General features: G+C 37.0%; 1 protein-coding gene across 1 annotated transcript; it reads right to left on the minus strand.

The window, feature by feature from the left end:
• Positions 1–1,208: 1,208 nt before the first annotated feature.
• Positions 1,209–7,928, minus strand: LOC109805773 (pleiotropic drug resistance protein 1). The gene is made up of 21 exons (XM_020367969.2): positions 7,437–7,928; positions 7,223–7,343; positions 6,934–7,107; positions 6,679–6,838; positions 6,517–6,593; positions 6,353–6,406; positions 5,578–6,252; positions 5,124–5,440; positions 4,859–5,019; positions 4,651–4,754; positions 4,420–4,564; positions 4,247–4,330; positions 4,009–4,133; positions 3,572–3,904; positions 3,172–3,462; positions 2,987–3,070; positions 2,761–2,894; positions 2,433–2,660; positions 2,134–2,305; positions 1,788–2,042; positions 1,209–1,689 (listed from the first exon to the last, which is right to left on the minus strand). The coding sequence occupies exons 1-21, from the start codon at positions 7,760–7,762 to the stop codon at positions 1,426–1,428; spliced, it is 4,284 nt and encodes a 1,427-aa protein (XP_020223558.2). The 5' UTR covers positions 7,763–7,928; the 3' UTR covers positions 1,209–1,425.
• Between the last annotated feature and the right edge of the window lie 16,477 nt (positions 7,929–24,405).

The raw sequence follows: 24,405 nt of genomic DNA on the forward strand, positions 1-24,405 counted from the left end.
TTGCAATTGCCAGACTCACCAGAAATTCAAATTATTAGGTGAAAACTTAATATCAGCTTCCGTACACCCTCTCTCATAAAAGGTCTATAGAATAACTATGGTCCATCAATACATGATGTTGAAATTTACAATAGGATTGAAATTAAGGTCTATATAATAAGTAATTGTCATATTTTATATGACAACTACCCCCATCCCAGCTACAAGTAAGTTCTAGTCTTCTTGATGATTAAGTAATGATATAATTTGTCACTATTTTAGTATTTCTTATTTTTCAACCCACTCTGCCCCACCAAGAAAAGAATTTTTGTTAGGCAACATGACTATTTTTTTCTTAAAACAAATATGTTAAGGGTTTGTTTAGATATAAGTTTAAAACAATTTTGAGAGTTTCTCTATTATAAAATACATTTTTTTTTGTAAAAAAAAATCATTAAAAAGGCTTATAAATTGTGTCCAAACCAAGTTCCAATAAATTAGTAATTAAATGTACTTTGGTGATTACTCGGAAAGTAATTTCTATGAATGTTGGGGAAGTGACTTGGATGGAGATATCTACTTTGTCAGTTAGGACCCTGATCTTATTCTTCCTTGTCAGGAAAATACCATGGATCATGCACCATCTCAAGTTACGTGGATCATGATGTTGCATTACATGTATTGATTTAAAAATAGAAGTGTTATAGCAAATTGGTAAGTGAATTACTTCAGACATATTCCTTTCAAAAGACATCACACAATTTCTCGTCACCCATTTTTTTCTTCACTTTCTTATCCTCGAAATAGATATTCATTTAAATATGGTACCTACGTGGTTTCTGGTAGATTAGTGATGTATGTCATAAGTTTCTGCTTAAAAGTTCATGCAAATTGCAATACATGAAAGTCGGTCAATCGTTTTATGATCATCGCGGTATTTCGCATTTAGTATTTTTTTATATATAGATTTAGATTGCATTTATTATGCCTAGGTAGCGTAAAGTATTAGTGTTTTAGAAAGGAAATAATTATCAAAAAAATGTAATAAAAGCTCTTAATTTTTCTTTGATATGTGATATACTAATTGTACATCTAATTGCAGAAGGGGTGGGAGAGGGATCAAGAAGACAGCAAAGATAAAATTTAACAAAGATTGTTTATCAGATAACTCCAGCTTCTAGTTCAGCATTAAGTGAAAGAACATCAATTATTAAGAAATGGAATAGAAATTCAGAACTCACACGTGATTATCATAGGCTGGCATAATAATAAATTATCTTACATTGATAATACAACATTACTATCTTATTCATCTTACATTTATAAAAAGGACCTTCAAATTGACAATTGCTGCATAAATGATAGATACTAGTATCATAAGTATAAAGGGAAAATGAAAAAAAAAAAAAAATATAAAGAATCTTTTAGGGTAAGAGTCCAATCTATCTATCTCTTTTGGAAGTTAAAGGTCTTGATTGCAACAGCGAAAATAAATGCAAAGAGAACTGCGATGCCAGCAACCACAACAGCACAAACTCCAACGAAGTCATGCTTGATACCAAAGTAGTCTTCTATGAAATACTTCACAAGCTTGTCATTTTCAGACGACATTGGTTCCATTATGTCTCCGAACTGCGATGCAACCAATCCATATATGGTCCAAGCCACTGGACATGCCCAATAGTACCATCTCCACCAAATGGGGATTTTCTGTTCAAAATGGAAAAGAATAATAATCATAAATATGCATTAAAATTTAAAACAATGACCCTTCTCAACAATGTATTCAAAGGATGGCAACAACTTACGGGTCTTGTGACAACAAATCCTGAGAAGAGATTCCAAATAGCATAAAACGCAGCAGCCACAATCGAAGCAACATGGTGGTTTGGTGTCACTGCCACAGACATCATGCCGTAGAAGGTGAAGTACAAAAATGTGAAGTACATGAAAAATAGATACCAAAAGAATTTCTCTGCTGTCCATTCAAATCCGATCATTGCATAAACTATTAGACCATATGTCACAGCTTGAGCAAAAACATAGGGAAGCTCTACCAGAATCTGACAAAAAAAGTAGGGAGTTTGTTATAATCACTAATGTACGCAAACTAAAGTATTAATAATGTCTAAAATATATAATGTTGTTAGTTACCTGTGCAAATGCATAGGGTAAGGCAGAATACATTCCAGCAGCTTTTTCTCTGTAAAAGACAGTTCTTTCAACTGCTACCACAGGCTGCACAGAGGAAGAATTTTGTATACCAAGGAAAAGAACAGCAGTGTGCATTGAACCAAGAGCATTCAACAAGTCTTGTCTACTTGAACTGTAAAATCACAAGAAGGCATTAGAACTTGAGTGGAATTTGGAAGATGCGACATAATAAATAATATGGCTTTTTGGATTTGGTGAGTAATAAAAATTTATTTCAAATTTACTATTTGTTGACTTACTGTTTGCCTCCGAGGTCCCAGAACATTGTTCCAAACATCAGGGCTATGAAAGTAGTGAAGAAAAACCTCACAGCAGTGTATGGCGGATTACGCCAATATGACCAACGTTGCTTCCATAAGCAAGCTTGGCATTGGACTAAGAATGACTGAGAGAATTGAGTAGGGAAATAAAGATCCTTTGAACCAGGAGCAGGCTGACCCAGTTCTTGTATGAGCTGCTTGTTTCTCCTGAAGAGCCATGAATAACTCATTTAAGCATTTTGAAAACAAAGATGACTATAGCTGGTATAGTTAACAAATTCATATCCATATATATTCATCGGCCTACCTATGTAGATCAGAATTCTTGTACAGGTCAGTAAAATCAACACCCAAACTAAGTTCTTGTGCTGTTGTTGTAACTTCCAGCATCCATGTAGCCGGGTTATATCCGTCTTTAATTTTGCTCACCCCTTTAATGCTCTGGACATTGGAAATTATTGGAAAATTTTAGCATCTATTGTCAAGAATCATATTTGTTCACTTAATAATATTGAATTTAACTACGATCTTACCTCAAAATACTTGATCAAATGACTAGAATGACGACCTAGTGGCCCAACGTATATTTCTTGTCCTCCACGCTTCATTAAGAATAGCTGGAATCACACATAAAAAATATCATGTTAGATTCATGTCTAATGGAGAAGGAAACTAAATAATAAGACACAAGCTTTCATTTATCATTTCCATCACTCACCTCATCAAAGGCTTCAAATATGTCAATGCTAGGCTGATGTATTGTGCAGACAACAGTTCTTCCGGTGTCCACAGTGTTCCTGACTGTTCTCATAACAATTGCAGCAGCTCTTGCATCTAACCCAGAAGTAGGCTCATCCATGAAAATGATGGACGGGTTAGCCACTAATTCAACTGCAATAGTCAGCCTCTTGCGTTGTTCAGTTGAGAGACCACTCACACCAGGCAATCCAACCAGCGAGTTCCTTAATGGGTTCAGCTCCACCAGTTCCATGACTTCCTCAATGAACATCTGCAAGCATTTTTCAAATGGAAAAAATTTGAACAATCAGCCTCTAAGCAGAGAAAGATAGTTATCTAAATGACTAGTTAAATCATTTTCACTGATTCTACCTACTAACCTTTCTGGTTTTGGAATCAACACTTGAAGGTAAACGAAGCCATGCTGAGTAGAGCAAGGATTCATAAACTGTAACATGAGGTGAGTGGATATCATTTTGCTCACAGTAGCCAGAGATACGAGCAAATGTTTCTTGCTTCTTAGGGTATCCAGAAATTTTGATGCTTCCTTCAATATATCCCCCAGTTTTCCTACCAGCCAGAACATCCATCAAAGTAGTCTTACCAGCTCCACTTACACCCATCAAAGCTGTGAGAACACCAGGCCTGAATGCACCACTAACACCCTTCAAAAGCACCAACTTGTCCTCTTGTACACCCTGTTCCTTCATTTCCTGACAGTTGAAATTAAAAGGGTTAGAAATCCAAAATGTTTCTGGCTGAAATAGAGTTGAAATAAATATCAAATAGCTATACTTTAACTTTGAATATGATTTACCTGTGGCATGTCAACGGAGTATACAATTTCATCAAAGGTGATAGAATGTGGTTCAAAAGGAAGAACCATTCCTTTTTTCTTTCCATGGCTAGACTCCGTAATAGAATCAGCTTTTCCCGAACTTTCTGCAAGACATTTGAGAAAATGGTCAATGACTTGAGGTATATTATGAATTGCTAGTCAATGAGTAAGCTAGCCATTGAGTGTTCACATGTGATACATTAGCAACACAACTAACCTATGCGTGGTAATTCAATTCCTTCATTAGATGTATTTGCTTCCGGTTCTTCTTCGGTTATTGTTGCTTGTGGCTTATCAAATGCTGCACATTCAGACGCATACTTATTAATAAAACCACGCTTTGCATTTCTTAAAGAATTTTACAGTTCCATTAATGTGAAAAGTACTCACGGCCAAGGAGTTCAAGAGCAACACCAAACATCACGTTGAAAAGGAACACAAATCCGACTAGTGCTCCAAAGCCTAACCAATACCAATATGAATCTGTGAAGAACGAACGAGTCACCAGAAATTCAACTCCTAAATTGCGGGTAGCCTGTAATTGGAGAGCAAATAAATTAGAATTGCATTTCTCTTAACCAAAAATATTCAAATTCTAAAGTTGCAAGTTCAAGAAATTACGTTGTGCCAACTGTTTCCAAGAAATTCATTGACCATCATAGCATTTTGCCCATACATCATAGGTGAAATCCAGAAACCCCAAATCCACCAGTTTTTTATATCCTCTATTTCATTGGCATTGAAATGGAGAAACGTTAGCTTAGTTTTGTTCATTGTGATAGAAATGCAAGAATTTTTTTGGTCACATGAATGTGTTAATTGAACTTACTTTTTGACAGAATGAAGCCACCCAATGCAACAAGCGTGAGAACTACAAATGATCCAAATGTGTTGGCGACAATCATGTTTCTACCAAGTGCTGCAATAGCTCGGAATAATCCAGAAGCCATCTGGCTCATAAATAATAGCACAAGGTACTGCTTGAAGAGTCTGCACAAAATTCAAGAACTCACATCATAAGTAAACAAGCAAAAACTAGTAAAGGCAACAAACAACATTCACATGCTTGTAACTGATAAAAGCAGTTTCTGTACCTCCCAACATTTGGATCAAATCCAATAACATAGTAGGTGAGGAACACCCAAAGAGCAACTTCCACTATTGTAATGGGAATCTTGAGAATCCATGAAGGAATAGCATATGCCCAAGAGGGATAAAAAAGAAGGTCCCGTTGCTTGTAGAAAACAGGAAGCTTAGCAATGGTCATAGAAATCTCAGCCATTCCATTAAACATGATTGTAATTAATGTAAAAAATAGAGCACCAGCATAAACACCAGCATCATCTTGATTTTCATGATGCATCTCCGTTCGGAAAAACAGTGTCATTGCAATTAACGCTATGACAAAAAGCTGAAAAGCACGACGAGCAAAATGATAAACGTGCAAAAATTAATCATGATATAGGTGTAAAATAGTCATCATATAAATGAAATAAAGTATATAGATTTTTTTTTTTGTCTAAAACAAGGTAGAAATCTTGAACCAACCTGACATAGCTTGAAGATGTAAACAAATGAATTCCTTTTCATAAGCAAATACTCCCTTGAGAAGTTGGCCTTTAACAGCTCCTTCTTGTTGATACCATACTTCTCGGTGGTTAATGCAGCAGGGTGGCTTTTAGTCTTGTCAAATGGAACTGTAAGCTCCTCTGCAAGTTTCCTACCAATATGGAATGATTGGAAAGCCTCAGCAAATTGAGTGACAGTGACAAATCTGTATGGTTGATCTCTGCGAGCCCAGTACTGTGCTTGATCTTTCTTTGAAGTCACTTCTTGAAGAAAGTCAGCAACACCTTTCCTCTCAGGACATTTGAAGCCCATAGATTCAAAGAAGTCGAGAACATATTCACGAGGGCCATGGTAAACAACTTGGCCGTCAGAGACTAAGATAATGTCATCGAAAAGGTCATAAGTCTCGGGTGCTGGCTGGAGCAAAGATATAACAGCAGTTCCATTTAGAATGTGAACATATTGCCTGAGAGAGCTCACAATCTGGAATGTTGTGGAACTGTCCAACCCTGTGGAGATTTCATCCATGAATAAGGCATTTGCTGGTCCAACCAACATCTCTCCGGTAGTCACACGCTTCCTTTGTCCTCCAGATATCCCACGCAACATTTCATCCCCCACCATAGTATCAGCACATATATCCAACCCCAAAATCTGCAAAAGTATACGATATATAATTCAATACCTTGGGCTTCATAACGAACTTTAACGCATGTCATTACACAATCAAACTGAACCTTGTTTAAAGCATTACCTTCATTGTATAATCTGTTACGATGCTTGACTCCTGGCCTGCAGTTGCAGTTGCCTGATATATTTAAAGATAATTTAAATGCAAAGATAATATATAGATTTTTGTTTTTGGTTATCTTATTTTACTGAAATAAAGAATTATTTAGAAGAGCTTCTTCTTTTTACCTTCATGTAGACATCGAGATTAGGGTCAGGCTTGATATTTGCTGCTTTCTCTCTTCTAGACAACTCAGATAGCATGTCTGGAGATCCAAAAGTCATGCTTACATTAAATACTTCTTAAATTGGAGTTGAAAAGTTTGGCAAGGATGGTAAAAATGGACTAACCATAACGTGATCCAACCCCTTGGCACCTTGCTGAGAAAGCCAATGTTTCCCTCACAGTCATTTCTCCAATATGAACATCATGCTGGCTGATATAAGCAGCCGTTCTCCGAGGAACAAACTCGTTCATTCCATGCCCATTGTAAGTCACTTTTCCAGATACCTTAATAACAACACATAGGTATCCATATTAGATTTCTTGACATTTCTTTTTTATAGAAAAAGTGACTCTATATTTATAAGAGAAATCTGTTTCACCTTAAGACTTTTGTCAAGCTTCCCAGATAAAGCCAAAAGAAGTGTGGTCTTTCCTGAACTTGGAGGACCCAAAAGCAATGTCATCCTGCGAGGTTTAATAATCCCGCTAACATCTTTAAGAATAGTCACGTGTTTCTTCTTGGTTGGGATGATATGGAGTAAATTCAGAAATCCCTGCAAGGCCAAATAGAGAAAACCAGTTATGAGACCAAATGCAAAACATAAACAAGATTAAAAAAGAAACCAGAATTATATTCATGGACCCTAACTAGAACCAGCCCCTTCTTACCTCTACGACATTAGTAATAGAGTTGATGAAAGATGGCAAAGCTCTACTTCCCACAAAAGCTTCTGCTTCAATATTAAGGTGCTCATATCGAACTTCTATTGTTGGAATATCTAGTCCAACTCTATAAAAAACATAGAAAGAGAAAAAGCATGAGTCTTTGTCTTGGAAGTAGCCTATTAGTTATGAATGATGAAGAGGTTGTATCAGTGTATACCTGTCAATTCGCTCCTTGAGCTTTAACAAGAACTTCTCATTGTCTTCTTCAGCTACTTTGACCAACCTCTCAAGAAGTTTTTGTTTCTCTTGGTAGTCAAGATCAGTGACATCGATCTCATTGGCGACTCCATGAGATGCAGTTAACAAGCCTTTCCTGAGACGGTTGTAGGTAGGGAGTTTCTCAAGTGCAGCCCATTTGAGAGCTTCTTCATCATCCTCTTCCCGTGAAGACTTTGAGAATACTTCCACACCACTGTTTCTCCAAACTGTTGAACTTCTTGCTCGTAAACTGTTACTCGCTCTGTATATATCACTTCCCTCCATTAATTCTTTTTGATGCTTTTACCCACCGCCTTGTTTCTTGTTTTTCAAGGTTGGTAAAGCTTATGTAACGAAACGAAATGACACACCACTATTTCTTCCGAGTGCAAATAAATGCTAAAGAATCAAAGAATATGATAAAATGAACAAGTGTTGGGGTTTGTCTTCATGAGAAACATGTCTCTATTTATACCTTTCATGCCAAGAAAACAGGCGGCAATTGAAAAGTCAAACGTTGAAATATAATAATACTTTTCTCTGGTAAGTTAATTAAGAAAATGTAGAAGCAGTTAAAAAATAAAACCAGAAAAGAAGGAAAAAGAAGAACACGCGGGGAATTAGTCGCAAGTCTCTAAGAAGAAAGTTCCACCCTCCGATGGTCATATAAAGAAGAGGAAAGTTCCTAGTTCCTAGTTCCAATAAAGTGGCTTCATGTGACTGACGGGATATAAACAAATGTTACATCCATAAAACAAAAAATTTAGTCTCACATCAATAAAACAAAAAAAATAACAACTTATAAAATATACACATATTTTAATGTTATAGAAATTTTTTGGGTGATGATCAAAATCAATATAAAAATAATATTACTTTTATGTTTATAATAAACACAAAAATAATGTTATTGTACTCGTATAGTTTATTATTGTACTAATAAATTATATAATATTAATGTTTTATTAATCAAAATAATTGTTATTAAATTATTACTATATGATTAAAGTTATTATTTTATGTCTCATAATTTTGTTGATTAATCTAATTAAATTTTAAAACTTATTCATTGTACCCTCAAATAAAATGTATGTAAATTTAATAATATTAATAGTTAACAATATATATTTAAGATATGGCTATTAAAATATTTAATGTTTTTGCAAGATTTATAATAGAGATAATTATCCATATACTGTGAGTGTAAAGTTTTTTACACTGATAACCAATCATATTTTTTAAATTATTTTATTTTATTTTTATTTCATTAAAATGAACAACTGACATAACACTATTAAAAGATATGATTGGTTGCCAGTATAAAAAGCCTTTACATTGACAGTGTATAAGTTATTAACTCTTTATAATATATCTTACTCATACATTAAAAATATATTATTCTTGCATATTTTAAAACTTCTAATAATAAAAAACATGTTTAATAAGATTTCGTCAAAAGATGTAAAATGTCTAAAAAAAAAAAAAGCAATATATATATATATATATATATATATATATATATATATATATATATATATATATATATATAAAAGAAATATAGTATTGAAAATTATGCTATGATGATTAAATGTTAGACTATTATTATAAATATTGTCTCAATGTGAAGATGGTTAAAAGTTTGTAACAATGAACTGAATTATAATTGAAAATAAGTTTCACATAAAATCAACACATTAAATAATAAAATAGTTTAATTATTATTTTATCTTTATAATTTTATAGATTTTATCTTATAATTTATATAATTAAAAATATTTCATTTATATATATATATATATATATTATTTTACTTTTTCTTATCTCTATATATAGTTTTATAAGTTATAGTAATAGACAGAAATTAAAAGAAAAAAAAAAGTAATTAAACATAATAAAATAATATGTTTAACATACTTTTATATTAAATAAAATTTAAATAATTTACTAATTACCCACGTATTTTCCATATCTAGTAATAATTATCTCTATCTTGGGATCAAATCCTCTACTACTCTGAAAATTATTTTTTGGTGAAAGATACCATGATATATATATATATATATATATATATATATATATATATATATATATATATAATTCCTCTACTCTAAGCAAAAAATAAACACATTTTATAACAAATTAAAAAAATATTATTTTCTTAGAAATTCAACAGTTATCACCATTATATATAAAGGGTTTAATCGCTTCTTTTTTCTTTTTTTTTTCACCTACATTGTATGGTTTTACCAAATTTGTTACTCAACTTTTACGATCACACATTTTGTAATTATTTTTCAATTTTTGCTACATTTTATAATCAAATAATTGATTGTCTAATACTATTAATTAATTATTAATGTGATATAACATTTCATCATCTGTCTATCCCAATGATTCATGTAAGCAATAAATGTGCCTTGTTGGTATTGTTATGTTAGGAGTAGGGATAGAAAAAAAATACTTGTAATAGTAAATATTCGTGAATTAAATCTATTACAGATAATAAATAAGTAGTTTAAACAGATACTCGTAAGTAATGAATATAAACATTTTTTATTTATTTATTTATAAATGAAGCAGAAGTGGATATGATAGTTAGGCATGACAATTTAAGGTACCTAACTTGTCCCAATTTGAATGGGAAAAACCCGTGTTTATCAGACTCGGGTTTGGATTTTCTTCGATTGATAAAATCGGGGGCGAAGGCGGGGGCAGGAATGTTAATACCCGCCCCGCCTCCGTCCCTGCCGCATCCCCGCCCCCGCCCCCGCCCCGCTTAATAATATAATTAAAAAATTATATATATATATATATATATATATATATATATATATAAACCAAAATTAAAAATATTTATATGTAAAAATTTGTATTATTTTATTTTTCTTTTATTTTTTTTTAAATTTATTCATATTTATTTAAAAGAAAATAAGAAAGAAAAGGAAAAAAAAGGTAAGAGCGGGAGCGGGAGCGGGGGCAAGGCGGGGAAACTTGAACCCCACTAGGGACGGGGATGGGTACCCAGATTTTATCCTAGCGGGTATCGGGGGCTAGGGGTGTGCAAAAAATCCAAATTGATCTGAACCGATCCGATCCATATTGAAAAACCCAATCTATTTTGAAAAATAATTCGAACCGATCCACTTTATAAAATCGGTTCAATTATCCAATCCAATTTTACAAAGTGGATCGGTTCAGTTCGGTTTGGTTTTTTTAAAAAAACTGATCCATATATGAGAGAAAAATGAATAACCGCACCACACCGAATCAATCCAATTTCAAAAAAACTGATCCATATTTAAAAAAATCAAACCGATCCACTTTATTAAAAATGAATCGGTTAACCGATCCACTTTATTAAAAATGAATCGGTTAACCGATCCACTTTATTAAAAATGAATCGGTTAACCGATCCACTTTTATAAAATGGATCGGTTTAGTTCAGTTTGGATTTATAAAAAAAACGATCCATGAACACCCATATTGGGGGTGGGAGCGAGGGCAGTTTAAATTTGCAGAAGTGGGAACGGGAACCTAAAACTCGCCTCCGCCCCGCTCCATTGCCATGCCTAATAATAATATTCATACTCACGAGTATCCGTTAAATAAAATTATTTGAATATTTATATTTTATCTTACATTTTTTATATTATTTTTAATACTTTAAAAAAATTATCATTAATTACAAATTTAAAAAATTAATATTATTTATTTATCTTTAATATTTTAATATAATTAACATCAAATATATACTTAAAATTAATTATAATACTTTTTAATTAAAAAAATTCATAAATATTTATAGATATTCGCAATTATTTATAAAATTTGTAATATCAAATTAAAGAATACCCACATAAGTATGGGCGAAAATTTTTACCCTACCCGTCCGGTATCCATTGTCCTCATTATCATTCCTAATTAGGAGTTAACTAATAATAACAGATAATCAAATTAAATAAGTGGTAAAATGTGAAAAAATTTAAAAATTAATTTATAAAATGTGTAATTTTAAAAGTTGAGTGATGAAATTTATACATAACTAAAAAAAATGCAATTAACTTTGTATAAATCTAATGACTAATATAACTAGTGACATCAAATAATTAAATTAAATAAGTGATAAAATGTATAAAATTTTAAAAATTAATTTATAAAATATATAATTTTAAAAGTTGAGTAATAAAATCACACATAATAATTAACTTTGTATAAATGTATTGGCTAATATCTTTATTGCAACAGAGGAGGATTGAAGTGTTTATACCCCTCATTTAAATTTTGTCTGATATATATTTAAAATGAGTTTAATATGAATGTAAGTATAAAAGGCAAATTTTTATATTATTAATTAATTAAAATATGAAAATATGATTTTCCGTGTGATTATAAATTTATTATACATAACAAGTTATGATTAAATTATAATATAAAATTATTTTACATAATAATTGTATACACTATTTATCCTTTAAATAGATTTAAAAAATAAAAAATAATAAATATTTTCTTAAAATTATTATATTTAAAATATTACTCAAATACTTTTCTACCCAAAAGAATTTCATATTTATTGGTGTCGAATATTAAACAAATTTTACTCTATTTAATATTATCATCTCTAAAATATTTGTTCATTTAACTAAAATTGTTATTTCAATGTCTTTTTCATTCTTGATATCATATTTTAAAGAATGATAATTTAAGAAGTTATATTCAGAAACAGCAACACTGTTAATTAGTAACGTGTATCAAAATGCGCGGTAATGGAATTGTCAAGAATTTGGAGCTTGACCACTCAGGCTGTTAACTAATGTATCCAACACATTCGTAATTTTATTAATTGAAAGATGTGCAACACAAAACATGGCATCGTTTGAAATAAAAAATATAGTGTATGTAAGAAGGAACGACACAAGAAAATCCTTTGAGATAATTTTTATGAAAAGAAAAAAAAATAGTTAAAATTCACGAAAAGATTATATCATCAGTAATCATACACAGATATTTCCATTTTTAATTTTAAAGAAAATAAATGCATGGAAGTTGGAATTTCACATGAATTTCTTTGTTTTGGAAACATTGGCGTGGAAGAGAAGCGGAGAACAATCAAAACCTTTGACTTCTAGATTGATAAAAAATAAAATGTATGACACGAGTCATCAAAATTGATTATCTGCGTTGAAAGAAGGTATGGACCAATAATTCAACTTCTAGATTAATGAAGATAGTACACCACTACAAAAATCTTACAACAGTATTCCATTTCATTTTTGACACGTATCTAACATGAGGTGGAAGAATGTGTGAGGGTTTTTCTCAAAACAATAATAGAAAATAAGTATTTACTAAAATAAATAATTGCCAAAGTAAGTTCTTTTGGATACGTAAATATCCTACGTGATCGAATTATAAATAACGCACAAACTGAGTAGGCATCATCCACGCAAAAAAAATAATAAAAATGCTACATATAAAGATGCCATGTGTGCCTTCGAAAAAAAAAAGATGCCATGTGAAAATGAGTTCTAAGACGTGAATGATAGATACTACGTGCTAATATAATGTTAGGTTTTTCAACTAAAATTGACCCGTGCTTTGCAGGAAAATATCATAATATATTATTGAAAACATTAAATATATATTAATTTTATATTTAATAAATTTCTTAAGAGTTTAAAATAATAAATAAAAAGAATTATTATACATAAGAGAGGCGAAGAGAGACAATCATAATGATGAATAAAGAGATAAAGAGAGACAATGACGATGATAGGACTGGTGTAACATTGTGAAGAGTAAAAAGCTCATAAACGGAAAGAAAGGGAGAGAAAGAGGGAATAACATTGTAGATTGAGACTTTTAGATTTTGTGGCTTTTAGTTTCTATAAATAGAGATATGGTAAAATAAGGAAGAGACTATAAAAATGATAGATAAGATTTTTTTTCCGGACATGATAATATATGTAAAGTTCATTTTAAAGTGATGTGTCTATGTAATACAAGTTAACTTGACTTTTATTTTATAAATTGTTCTTACCGGAAATCTGCTGTAGAGCTGATCCGCTAGGTAAGATCGGTAAGCCTCTTTCACTGGTACGCTGGAGCTCCAAGATGGGGGTGGTACCAGCAAAAGAGACTCTGATGCTAAAGTTAAGGTTTGTATGAGTATGTGTCTCGTATAAGTAATGCACGTACATTGGTGTGATTTAGGGTTGCCTTGGGCCTTGGGCCTGAGATAAGATATAACATGATTAGCTAACGGACCTCGTCCGGGGCGAGATCCTCGGGAATCAATTGTGATTCACTTAAATGCCGAGTTGATGCCACGCGATGTGCGTCCGAGGTTGGCTTGCGTTGTGGTGCCGAGCTCGGAGCTCGGCTTCGCAGTACGGATAGTACACTAGCCCCCCAAGCTCCGAAGATCGTAGGTTGAGGAGTTAAGACCGAGCTCGCTGGGGGAGGTGACCTTTCGCGTACGTTTGCTCGTTGTGGTGCCATGTGTTGCGACTGTTCATTTCTCAGAAACGTGCAAGTGGCGCGTTAAGGGAAATGACGGTTATGTAATGATGGTCTTGCAATTAATTGTGTTGTCAGGTGTGCCCTTAGGTTGACACGTGGCATGACCGTTTTGAATTTTGGGAGAAAACTTTCTTTTCTCTCACTCGCGCCTCTTCACCTCTCACTTTACTCACTTTTCACTCTTTCAGCTTCTTGCGCACGCTGTTTCTCTCGCTTTTCTTCTCATCTTCCGTCTCCACTTTCTCCGTTTTCGCCGTCGTTTTCGGTAACCCAGTCGTTGTTAGGGTTGTTTTTTGAGGGAGAGTACCAGGTACTTCCTTTCTATAGTCTTCTTTTTCCTTCTTCCCCAATCTTCTTCAAGTCTTTCTTGTTTTTTCCATGGCTGGGGGGAGTAGTGCCGGTTCTTCTGCGCCTTCTCGGGGCAAGGCGCGTGGTAAGGCGGTGGCTACCAGGAGAGCCGCTGCCGAGAAGAGGGATCTGCCTCCGCCCCGGGGCCCGGAGCCAGGCGTCCCTGGCTACGACTGGGTCAAGCGTGAGATGGCGGGGGTCCAGAGCGTTTTTCGGTCCTTTCTTGAGGTTAACGAGATCCCGCGGTCGTGCAGGGTTTGTGACCCTTCTATTTCCCGGATGATCCGACTTGAACCTTGTCAGGCTGGTGAGGGTGTGTACATGGGGAAGTCTACTGACCCTCCCCATTTCTATATGTATCATTGTTTTTTTAGAGACTTAGGTGTCTGTCTTCCCTTCACTCAGTTTGACTGTGATTTTTTGAACTTTGTCAACTCGGCTCCTTGCTAGTTGCACTCCAATAGTTGGGTTTTTTTGAGGACTTTTCAAGTCCTATGTACAGTTTTGGGGATAGAGGTGTCTCTTCCCGTCTTCCTTCATTTTTATCAGTTGAAGGTGGGCGTTCCGCCATACGGCATATTGTCTCTAAGTGGGAGTAGGGATGGGGGTTTGTTTACTCTCTACTCCCAGTCGTACAAAAATTTTAAACAAGAGTTTTTCCGAGTCGCTCTTGTGAACGTTGACCCCTTGGAAGATGGGGCGTTTTATTTTGGGGGGCTGCCAAGATTTCCCTTCTATTGGTGCCCCCGACCTTCTAGGTTTCACGGGGTGGGCCAATTGAAGCTGACTGCTTCGGAGGCGGTTGCCATCCAGAATCTCGCCGCGCTTCCTCGTCCTCTGGATTGCAAGCTCGTTCTGTCGCTTGCGAACTCGGCGTTCAGGGAGAGGGGTTTGGAGAGTGAGTATTTGGTTTTTTGGTGGTTTGGGGTTTGTGTAAATTCCACTTGCTGATGTGTTTTATCTCGTGAATGCAGGCATCATGGGGAAAAACTTGTGGCGTGAGCTGAAGCACCGCTACAATGTTACCGAGCTCGAGGTCCCCGAGTCTCGAGAGGAAGATGCCTCCCCTCTGAAGGTTAATCAGAAGAGAAAGAGGGGAGCAAAGGAGGTCGGGGGAACCTCTGCCCCTCCAGATACCGAGGAGGTGACCTCCAAGGCTGCTGATGTTGGCGCGGTGGACCTTACCGAGAGTCCACCGCCCAAGGGGGCTCCTCAGGTGGCCTTTGAGGAGGTGGCTCAGGCTACCGAGGTGGAAGTTCTGGCCGCCGAGCAGGCTACTCAGTCTACCGAGGTGGTGAGTACCTTGTTGCTTTGTCTTTTTGATGTCATCTATTGTGTTTTTCTGTGCTCTGACCTAGGGCCGTCTTCCTCAGGCGGGAGATGCTGGCGAGGCAGCGACCTAGGTTGCTGGGCAGGTCGCCCAGGTTGCCGAGATGGCGGTTCCGGCCACCGAGCAGGTTGCTCATACTGCTAAGGTAAGTAGTGTTCCTTGACTTTCGTGGTTTCCCGTATGCTGTCCTTTTCCTTTTTTGACATGGTGCTGGTTTTTACAGGCGAGGTCGGAGATTCCTGTCGCCGACCCTCCAGTTGCCGAGTAGGGAATGCCGGCTTCTGCCTTTGCCGAGGTTCGTGGCAAGGGGCCGAGTTCTGAGGTCTCTGCGCCCACACCTGCAGCTTCAGAGCCGCCATCTGGTTCATTGCAGGAGGCTTCATGGAGCCGGTATATAGCTCACCGCTTCGGGAAAGGCCTATCCAAGATGCGATTGGACCACGTGAGCACCTCGGCCGACATGGACTCATTGTGGAGCGCGGGGGTGAGCGCTGAGAAATTCTTCCCTCAAGGCTCGCTGAGCTCCGAAGACCGTGGGCTGATAGATGAGGTCGGCCCCGAGGATGGTTTTGACGCTGCCCAGGTCCTTCTGCAGAGGGCTATGGCCATTGTGGGTCATTGGAAGCCTAGGTGGGCTAAGCAGCAAGAGGATTTGGCCAAGTTGAGGGGCCGACTTCAACCCTGGAAGGACGCGAATAAGATCCTGAGGGAGGAGAACAAGGTTCTCAGTGCTGCCCTTGGTGAGGCCAAGCGGCATGAGGCCGAGCTTCGATCTGCGAGGGGCGACCTTGCAAGGGTGCAGAAGTCTCTTGAGATTGCCCTGCGATCCAATGAGGCTTATTGTTGAGATTTCCGTTGAAACACTTTTGTTAATATTTGTAAATTCGTTTAATTCTATCAACGGTCTCAAACACGGCAAGTATACCGGCCGTTCAAGTAATAAAAATATCGTATCCACAGGGATTAGAAGGTAATATAAGCATTTATTGACTATTCGTGACTAAAGAATAATTCCAATTTCATAGTTTGTGCAGTGAATGCAAAGTTGTGACTATTGGAATGAAAGCTGTAAATAAATATTGTTTTGTGAGTGGAAAAGGTAAGGAATGGTATTGTGGTATTGTGAGGTTGTGGGGGTCAGATTTCACCAAACGTAACACTAATGTATCCTTAATCTCTTGTTGAATTCATTGCTTAGTCAACCCAAGAGTTTACTCAAACCTAATCCCTTAGAGAAAGAGCCTAGGTGCGGATATTGAATATCAATCCCTTGAGTACCCAATATCTACACCCGCATTACGGGCTAGGGTTTAAGACTACTAATAGGTCAAGCTCTATCCCTAGATACAATCACCACTAGGCATATGTTTCAGAACTAGTTTCACAGGTTATTTTCCAATACCCATGGAACCTTAAATCATGCAAAGGGTGATCAATCCAAAGCAAGCATTAAGAATAGAAACAAACACAACAAAGAATAAAACAACATGTATATATATCATTAAAACCGTAAAGATTACAATAGAGTACGTTGGTTACATCTAACCCCACAAAATGGGTGAAACCACTCACAACAATGAGGGCAAATACAAAATAGAGATGGAAGAGGAAGTGAAGAACCGAAGGAAAGATCCGCACACGGACGATCCCAAGCCCTGGGAATCCCTTCCGCAGCTCCTGGAGGCGCCCAATGTGAGAATGGAGAGAAAGATCCCCGAAAATGGCTTCAAATACGAGCCTGGGAGATCAGATTAGGGTTCCGCGCCCGGTGCACAATTCTTCGCGCCCGGCGCAAGTTCTTCCAGAGAAGTCAAGCACTCTTTGTCTCAACACAAGCCCGACGCAATTCCTTTTGCGCCCGGCTTAATTCTTTTTGCGCCCGGCTTAATTCCTTTTGCGCCCGGCGCAATATAACTGGCAGAGATGAAATACTTTGTTTTTGTCACGCCCAGCGCGGGTTATATTGAGCCCGGCGCAGAACCTCTTCTCTGTTCCTTAGCTTCTTAGGTTTCCAATCCTAAGAGTCTTCAATCCTCAAGTCACTAGCTCAATACCTGCACAAAAAATGAGGTGTATTAAGGTATTGTTAGCTGAATTTGGGTTAGTTATATCTGCACACAAAATGAACCAAAAAGAGAACAATTATATTGCAATGGTTCAAAGGATGAATGGAATTTGTTCAATAAATCTCATCCAAAAAGAGGTAAAATTGAGACTTAACACTTATGCCTCCCAGGTAGGGGAGCTACAGAAGCTCGTCGCCTTCTCTCGGGGTCGCGCCCGCTCTTTGGAGGATGAGGTGACGTCTTCTCGTGGCCAAGTGCGGGCTTTGGAGGATGTTGTGACCTCTCTTAAAGGAGAATTGGCGGTGGCAGCTGAGGAGCGCCTCCGTAGTGAGGTCATTCTTGGTGGCCGGGAGGACAAGATTGCCACCTTGAGGGCGGAGCTTGCGGAGCTGGCGGCGGGGAAGGCGGCCATGGAAGGGAGGCTTGCGGAGGTCGAACGCTCCGTTGTGATGGAGCACAAGAGGGGCTTCCAAAAGGCTGCTCGTCAGGCACGACTCCTTGCTTCCAGGTTTGACTTTTCCTCCATGCATGTGGAGAAGGTTGTCGGCTTTGGGAGGCTGGTCAAGGAGGACGGTGTCGATGACAGTTCTAGTGAGAATGCCTCAGCCTAGGCCGCCTTTGTAATAGCTTAGTTTATTTCTCCCTTTTTCATTTCCTTGTTTAGTATTTTCCTTTGAACTTAAGTGTCAAACTCTGCAAGTGTTTTGTATATATATTGTTCTTCGAGATTCGATTTTCCTTACTTTGATTGTTTTTCTGTCTTATCGGGCTCAATCTTGTTTTTAGAGTAGGATAGACTGTATTAAGGGTTCAAATTCGACCTTAGATGGACGTCCTAAGGTTCGAGCTTGACCTCGGGTTTGCGTAAAATGAATTGTATCGAGGTTTGCACTCGACCTCAGTTAATTTTTGTGTAAAATGAATATCATCGAGGTTCGGATTCGACCTCGAATGAGTGCATCGAGGTTCGTACTCGTCCTCAATCTGGAGTAAAACGAGTTTTGTCAAGGTTCGTACTCGACCTCGAGTGAGCATATTGAGGTTCGTACTCGACCTCGATTTGGAGTAAAACGAATGTTGCCGAGGTTCGTACTCGACCTCGGGTGAGCGTATTGAGGTTCGTACTCGACCTCAATTTGGAGTAAAACGAGTTTTGTCAAGGTTCGTACTCGACCTTGATTTGGAGTAAAGCGAATGTTGCCGAGGTTCGTACTCGACCTCGGGTGAGCATATTGAGGTTTGTACTCGACCTCGATTTGAAGTAAAACAAATGTTGCCGAGGTTCGTACTCGACCTCGGGTGAGCGTATTGAGGTTCGTACTCGACCTCAATTTGGAGTAAAACGAGTTTTGTCAAGGTTCGTACTCGACCTTGATTTGGAGTAAGACAATGTTGCCAAGGTTCGTACTCGACCTCGGTTGAGCGTATTGAGGTTCGTACTCGACCTCGATTTGGAGTAAAACGAATGTTGCCGAGGTTCGTACTCGACCTCGGGTGAGCGTATTGAGGTTCGTACTCGACCTCAATTTGGAGAAAAACGAGTTTTGTCAAGGTTCGTAATCGACCTTGATTTGGAGTAAGATGAATGTTGTCGAGGTTCGTACTTGACCTCGGGTGAGCGTATTGAGGTTCGTACTCGACCTCGATTTGGAGTAAAACGAATGTTTCCGAGGTTCGTACTCGACCTCGGGTGAGCGTATTGAGGTTCGTACTCGACCTCAATTTGGAGTAAAACGAATGTTGCCGAGGTTCGTACTCGACCTCGGGTGAGCGTATTGAGGTTCGTACTCGACCTCAATTTGGAGTAAAACGAGTTTTGTCAAGGTTCCTACTCGACCTTGATTTGGAGTAAAACGAATGTTGCCGAGGTTCGTACTCGACCTCGGGTGAGCGTATTGAGGTTCGTACTCGACCTCGATTTAGAGTAAAACGAATGTTGCCGAGGTTCGTACTCGACCTCGGGTGAGCGTATTGAGGTTCGTACTCGACCTCAATTTTGGAGTAAAACGAATTTTGCTGAGGTTCGTACTCGACCTCGGATTGAAGTAGAGTGAATTGCACTAAGGTTCAGATTCGACCTTGTATGTTTGTTACGTAGCACGTTGTAAAGGTTCGAACTCGACCTCGGATAAGAGTGTTAAGGTTCGTACTCGACCTCATAATTTTAACGAGGTTCGGACTCGACCTCGGATGAGAGTGAAAGAGGTTGGTTCGATTTCGTCCTTTATAAAACCAATAAATAAGAATGTGGATTGAGCAAAATGAGTGATTTTATTGATCATTTTTGTGTGCCTCATTAAAAACCCTCTCAGTGAAGGACTGAGGCGGGAAAAGAGTGCACAACTTCGTTCATACAGAAAAGAGAAATGGAATTTAAGGAGCTACGGTGGGGGGACCCCCCTTGCTTTGCTTGCCGGACGAGGAGATCTTCAGACTCTCGGCGTAACACTGCCGAGCTGTCTTCTGATTTGCTCTGACGGAGATGATCTTACCGTCATTCCCTGGGAACTTCATGGTGAGGTGCGGAGTAGATACCATCGCTCCGAGCTGATTCAAGGTTGGCCTCCCGATAATGATGTTATAGGAGGTGTTGGCCTCCACGAGGAGGTATCGAACCATGATTCTTCTTGTATCCGGAGGTACCCCGAAAGTTGTTAGTAGGTCTACGTACCCGCGAGTGTGAACTCGCTCTCCTGCGAAGCCGAGTAGGGGCTCCGTGTGAGGTTGGATGAGGGAATGGGGGACGTGATAGACTATGGCCAAGGCCAAGGAATCCAAGAGGTGATATACTAAAAGAACCAAGAGGAATGAGATGATCTTAAAGACTTTTTTCTTATGTTTGTACATATAGTAGTTCTTTTGTATAGGTTATTTTTGCCTTTGTATTTGAGAGGCACTTTACTTGCTTTTTCTAGTGTTTGTATATTGATTTCAAGGTAGGTTACTTGGAGAGTTTAACTCCATTTAACCTCCCTAGTTGATACATTCATTTTGTATTTTTTCAGTAGGAAAAAGGGGTGACATTTAGCAAAGCTAGGGAGTGTGCTTAGAAATTGGGCCTAGGCAAAATTTTGCATATTGGACTCATTTTGCTCCTAATTTTTCATAGATTTGATTTAGCTAGGCCTCATCATCATATGATGAACCTAACTAAACCAAATCAAGGATTTTCAAATTAATTCATGGAGCCATTTGGGACCAAGGCCGCCTAGCTCAAGTGTTTCTTCCTTGGCCGAAATTTCAAGCTACACCTCTTGGTTTTTGAAGCTTGCCTTGCAAGCTTCTAAACCTTAGTAGGGTAAGCTTACCTTACCATGATTCTTAAGTGAACCATGGTCAAGTTTAGCTTCTCCTACAAGCTTGCTAAACCGTGGGAAGTTAAGCTTACCTTACCATGGTTCCTAGTGAACCATGGTTAAGGTTAGCTTCTCCTAGAAGCTACCTCTACCCTATATATTTGTAATTACCTCTCTTGTACTCACTTTTGAACATTTGGAGAATAGAAATCTGATTTTTCTCTCCCACTCAAGAGTCTCAAAACCGAGAGAACCTACACTTTAAGGTTTTCTCTCAAAGTTCTTCTACTTTTGACTTGGTTCCTTAAGCTTCTACAACAAGCTAAGGAGAACCGAACCTCCTTCAAGGACTTCTACTCCATTGAAGCTTCTTCAAAGGAGATTTCAGAATCCTCAAGGTGTCAACCTCAAGGCATTTCGGTCCTTAGCATGGAATCATTGAAGGAACAACAATCTCCTTCAACTAGTTCCATCATTTTTGGTATCTAGAGCCTAGTGCTCTTGAGGTTTTGTTTCCAAACTTTTTCTACTTGAATCCGTGTTGTCTAATCTTCCTTTTCTATGTCTTAATGTGTGTTTGCTGTATGGATCTAAATTTGTTCATATCTTGATGGATCCTATTTGTCATATGAAAAATAATTGATTCATATTTTTGCTTGTTCCTAATTCTTGAATCAATTTGTTTTGGTGCGCCTATGTTCCTTGCTTGTGCGTTTTTGTATTTTGATTGAGTCTCTCCATTCTATAAAATGTGTCCGTGATTGGACAACATTCATTGAGCATAGATTTTGTTTTTGAATCTCTTGTTTTGTCTTAGAAAGTCATGTGTAGTCCTTTGTATGTTGAAACTTCCTAGACTAGCTTGTTTGACCTAATTTTTGTTTTGTGTTGTTGTGTCCAAAATTTTTGTGTCTTTGCTTATTGAGTCTGTACCTTACTATATGTGCTTTTATTTTACATGTTTGAGTTCTTAATTTGCTATTAGTTCTAGCAAATTTCCTAGAGTTAAGTTTCTATTATGTCTTATTAAAAGTTTTGTCAAGAAAAGTTCATAAACACTTTCCTATTAGGTCTCTTTGTGTCTTGTTGTGTGGCTGAAACTTTGTGCAAATTTTTCAGCCTTAAAACAGAGACAAAACAGAGGTGTGAGTGTTCTAAATGCATAAGAAAAACAAAAGAATGAGTGCTTAAAAATTTAACCTAAAAACAATACAAAATAGTGAAGCACTAGTTACAAAATGCATGTGAACACCTCTTGTTTTGTGTGAAATTTTTGCTGCAGTTTTTCTACCTTAAAACCGAGACATATAAGTGTTCAAAAGGCATTAAAACTCCTGAACATTAAAAGAAAAACAAGTGAAAAATATTTTTGCAAAAGAAAAAGAAAGAAAATAGCAAAAGAAAAAGCCAAAGGAGTGAAAAAATTTAGTAACAAGAGCTCTCGGTTTTGGTGTGTGTTTGCCTACATATTTTGTTGGTCCAGCCACATTATTTGAGTCTTATTTTTGTTTTTAATCTTAGCTTTTGTTTTGTAATCCATTCTAGTGTCTTTCATAGGTTTTTCCTTTGTGTGCTAGCTTTCTAAATTTGCCTTAATTTTTTGCTTGTCATTTTTGTGGAATTCTTTCTAGTCTTGTCTCATTTTCTTCTACCAATTGGTGTAGCTTTTCTAAATTGTTCCTTTTCAGTTTTACACTAATATTCTAGTCTTGAAGGTGGTTGAGTGCTTCTTAAAAGGTGTAGGAGGCCAAGGCAAAGGAAATCCACTTGAAGGCTTTGGTGGTTGCTTAGGGAGTTTGTTCTCTCTTGGTGGCAAGGCTCTTGAAAACACCTAGGAGTGACCAAAGTCAAGGTTGCTTCTAAAAGAGGAGTGAAACACCTTGTGAGGCTGTAACTTGGTGGCTGGATTGGAGCAAGAAGGAGCTAAATCATTTGTGAAAATTTTTGTGAAAATTTAGAACTAATTTTAGTGACGGAAATTTTGGTTTCTAAAACTAGTTTTTCCTTACAAATCCGTGACTAAAATTTGTTTCTAATTAGTGGCTAAGTTGTTTTTCTTTGAAATTAAGTGCAGCCACTAATTTCATTTGGAAGTAAATTTACATTTCATTTGGAGTGTGAATTTGCATTTCATTTGAAGAAAATTTGAATTTGAATTTTCTTGTAATTTTTGTTTTTTTTTTCTAAATTTTTGTTCAAGGCCTTTATTAAGGAGTGTCTTGGAGTGCCTTTGGTGTATCTCCATCTCTCCTTAAGTGTTCTCATAGTTAAATTCGTTTAGTACTTGTGAGAGGGTCCTTGAAGGTCTTTGGTGCCTTTCAAGCTCTCACCTAGGTTTAATTGCTTAATCGCTTAGTTTATGTTTTCTTGTCTTTAAGATTTTAAGCAATTTATGTTTTCATGCAATTTATGTTTTCAAGCAATTTATGTTTTCAAGTCTTTAAGTTTTGATTGCATTGCTTAATTGTACACGTTAGGCACTTTCTTGTTATTTTTCTTTGAAAAATATTTTTGTAAAAATTGTTTTGTGCAAGGCAAAAGTACAAGGGGGTTTAGAGATTTTTACTTGAAGAGGCTTGGTTATTAAGTGGCTCGAATGTAGCTCACCTCCCTCCAAAGTTCAATTTGTACTCTTAGACCTCCAAGTGCCAAGTCTAAAGCACTTCAAAAATCTTATTTTCATAAAAACTATTTTTGTGTGGAAAAATCTTCTTGAATTAAAATGTCTCAAAATTCCTCCAATAGTGAAAGTGATGGCTCTCCAAAAAGTCTTTCATATATCACTAAAGAGCTCAAATCACTTAAGCTATGGAAAAAGCAAGAGTCCATTCAAAGAGAAAAAGAAAAGATTGAAAGAGAAGGACAACTTGCTTACCTTGAGGAAGAATTGAGAATTCTAAAACAAGAAGAAGAAAAATTGAAAGAAAATATGAGAAAACATAGAAAAAAGAGTAGGAGTTCACATTCACAATACACATCTCCTAAAGAAAGCCTTAATGTGGGTAACCATTATCAACCTTCCCCCAAAAGAACTATTAAACCTAGGGAATCCAAGGTGGATCTCCCTCAATTTTTTGGGAAGGATGATGTGGAGGCCTACCTTGATTGGGAGATGAAGGTAGAACAACTCTTTGCTTGCCATAGGGTAAGTGAAGAAAGAAAAGTCCCTCTTGCAACCCTTAGCTTTCAAGGGCATGCAATGTATTGGTGGACCTCTTTGGAAAGAGAAAGACGTCTCCACGATGATCCTCCTATCCAATATTGGAATGATCTTAGGAGTGCATTGAGGAGGAGACACATTCCCTCTTACTATGGCAGGGAGCTTATGAATAAGCTCCAAAGGGTCCAACAAAAAGATATGTCTGT

Source organism: Cajanus cajan, chromosome 10 (assembly GCF_000230855.2).
Source record: "Cajanus cajan strain Asha chromosome 10, NIPB_CcT2T_4, whole genome shotgun sequence".
NCBI lineage: Eukaryota > Viridiplantae > Streptophyta > Magnoliopsida > Fabales > Fabaceae > Cajanus > Cajanus cajan.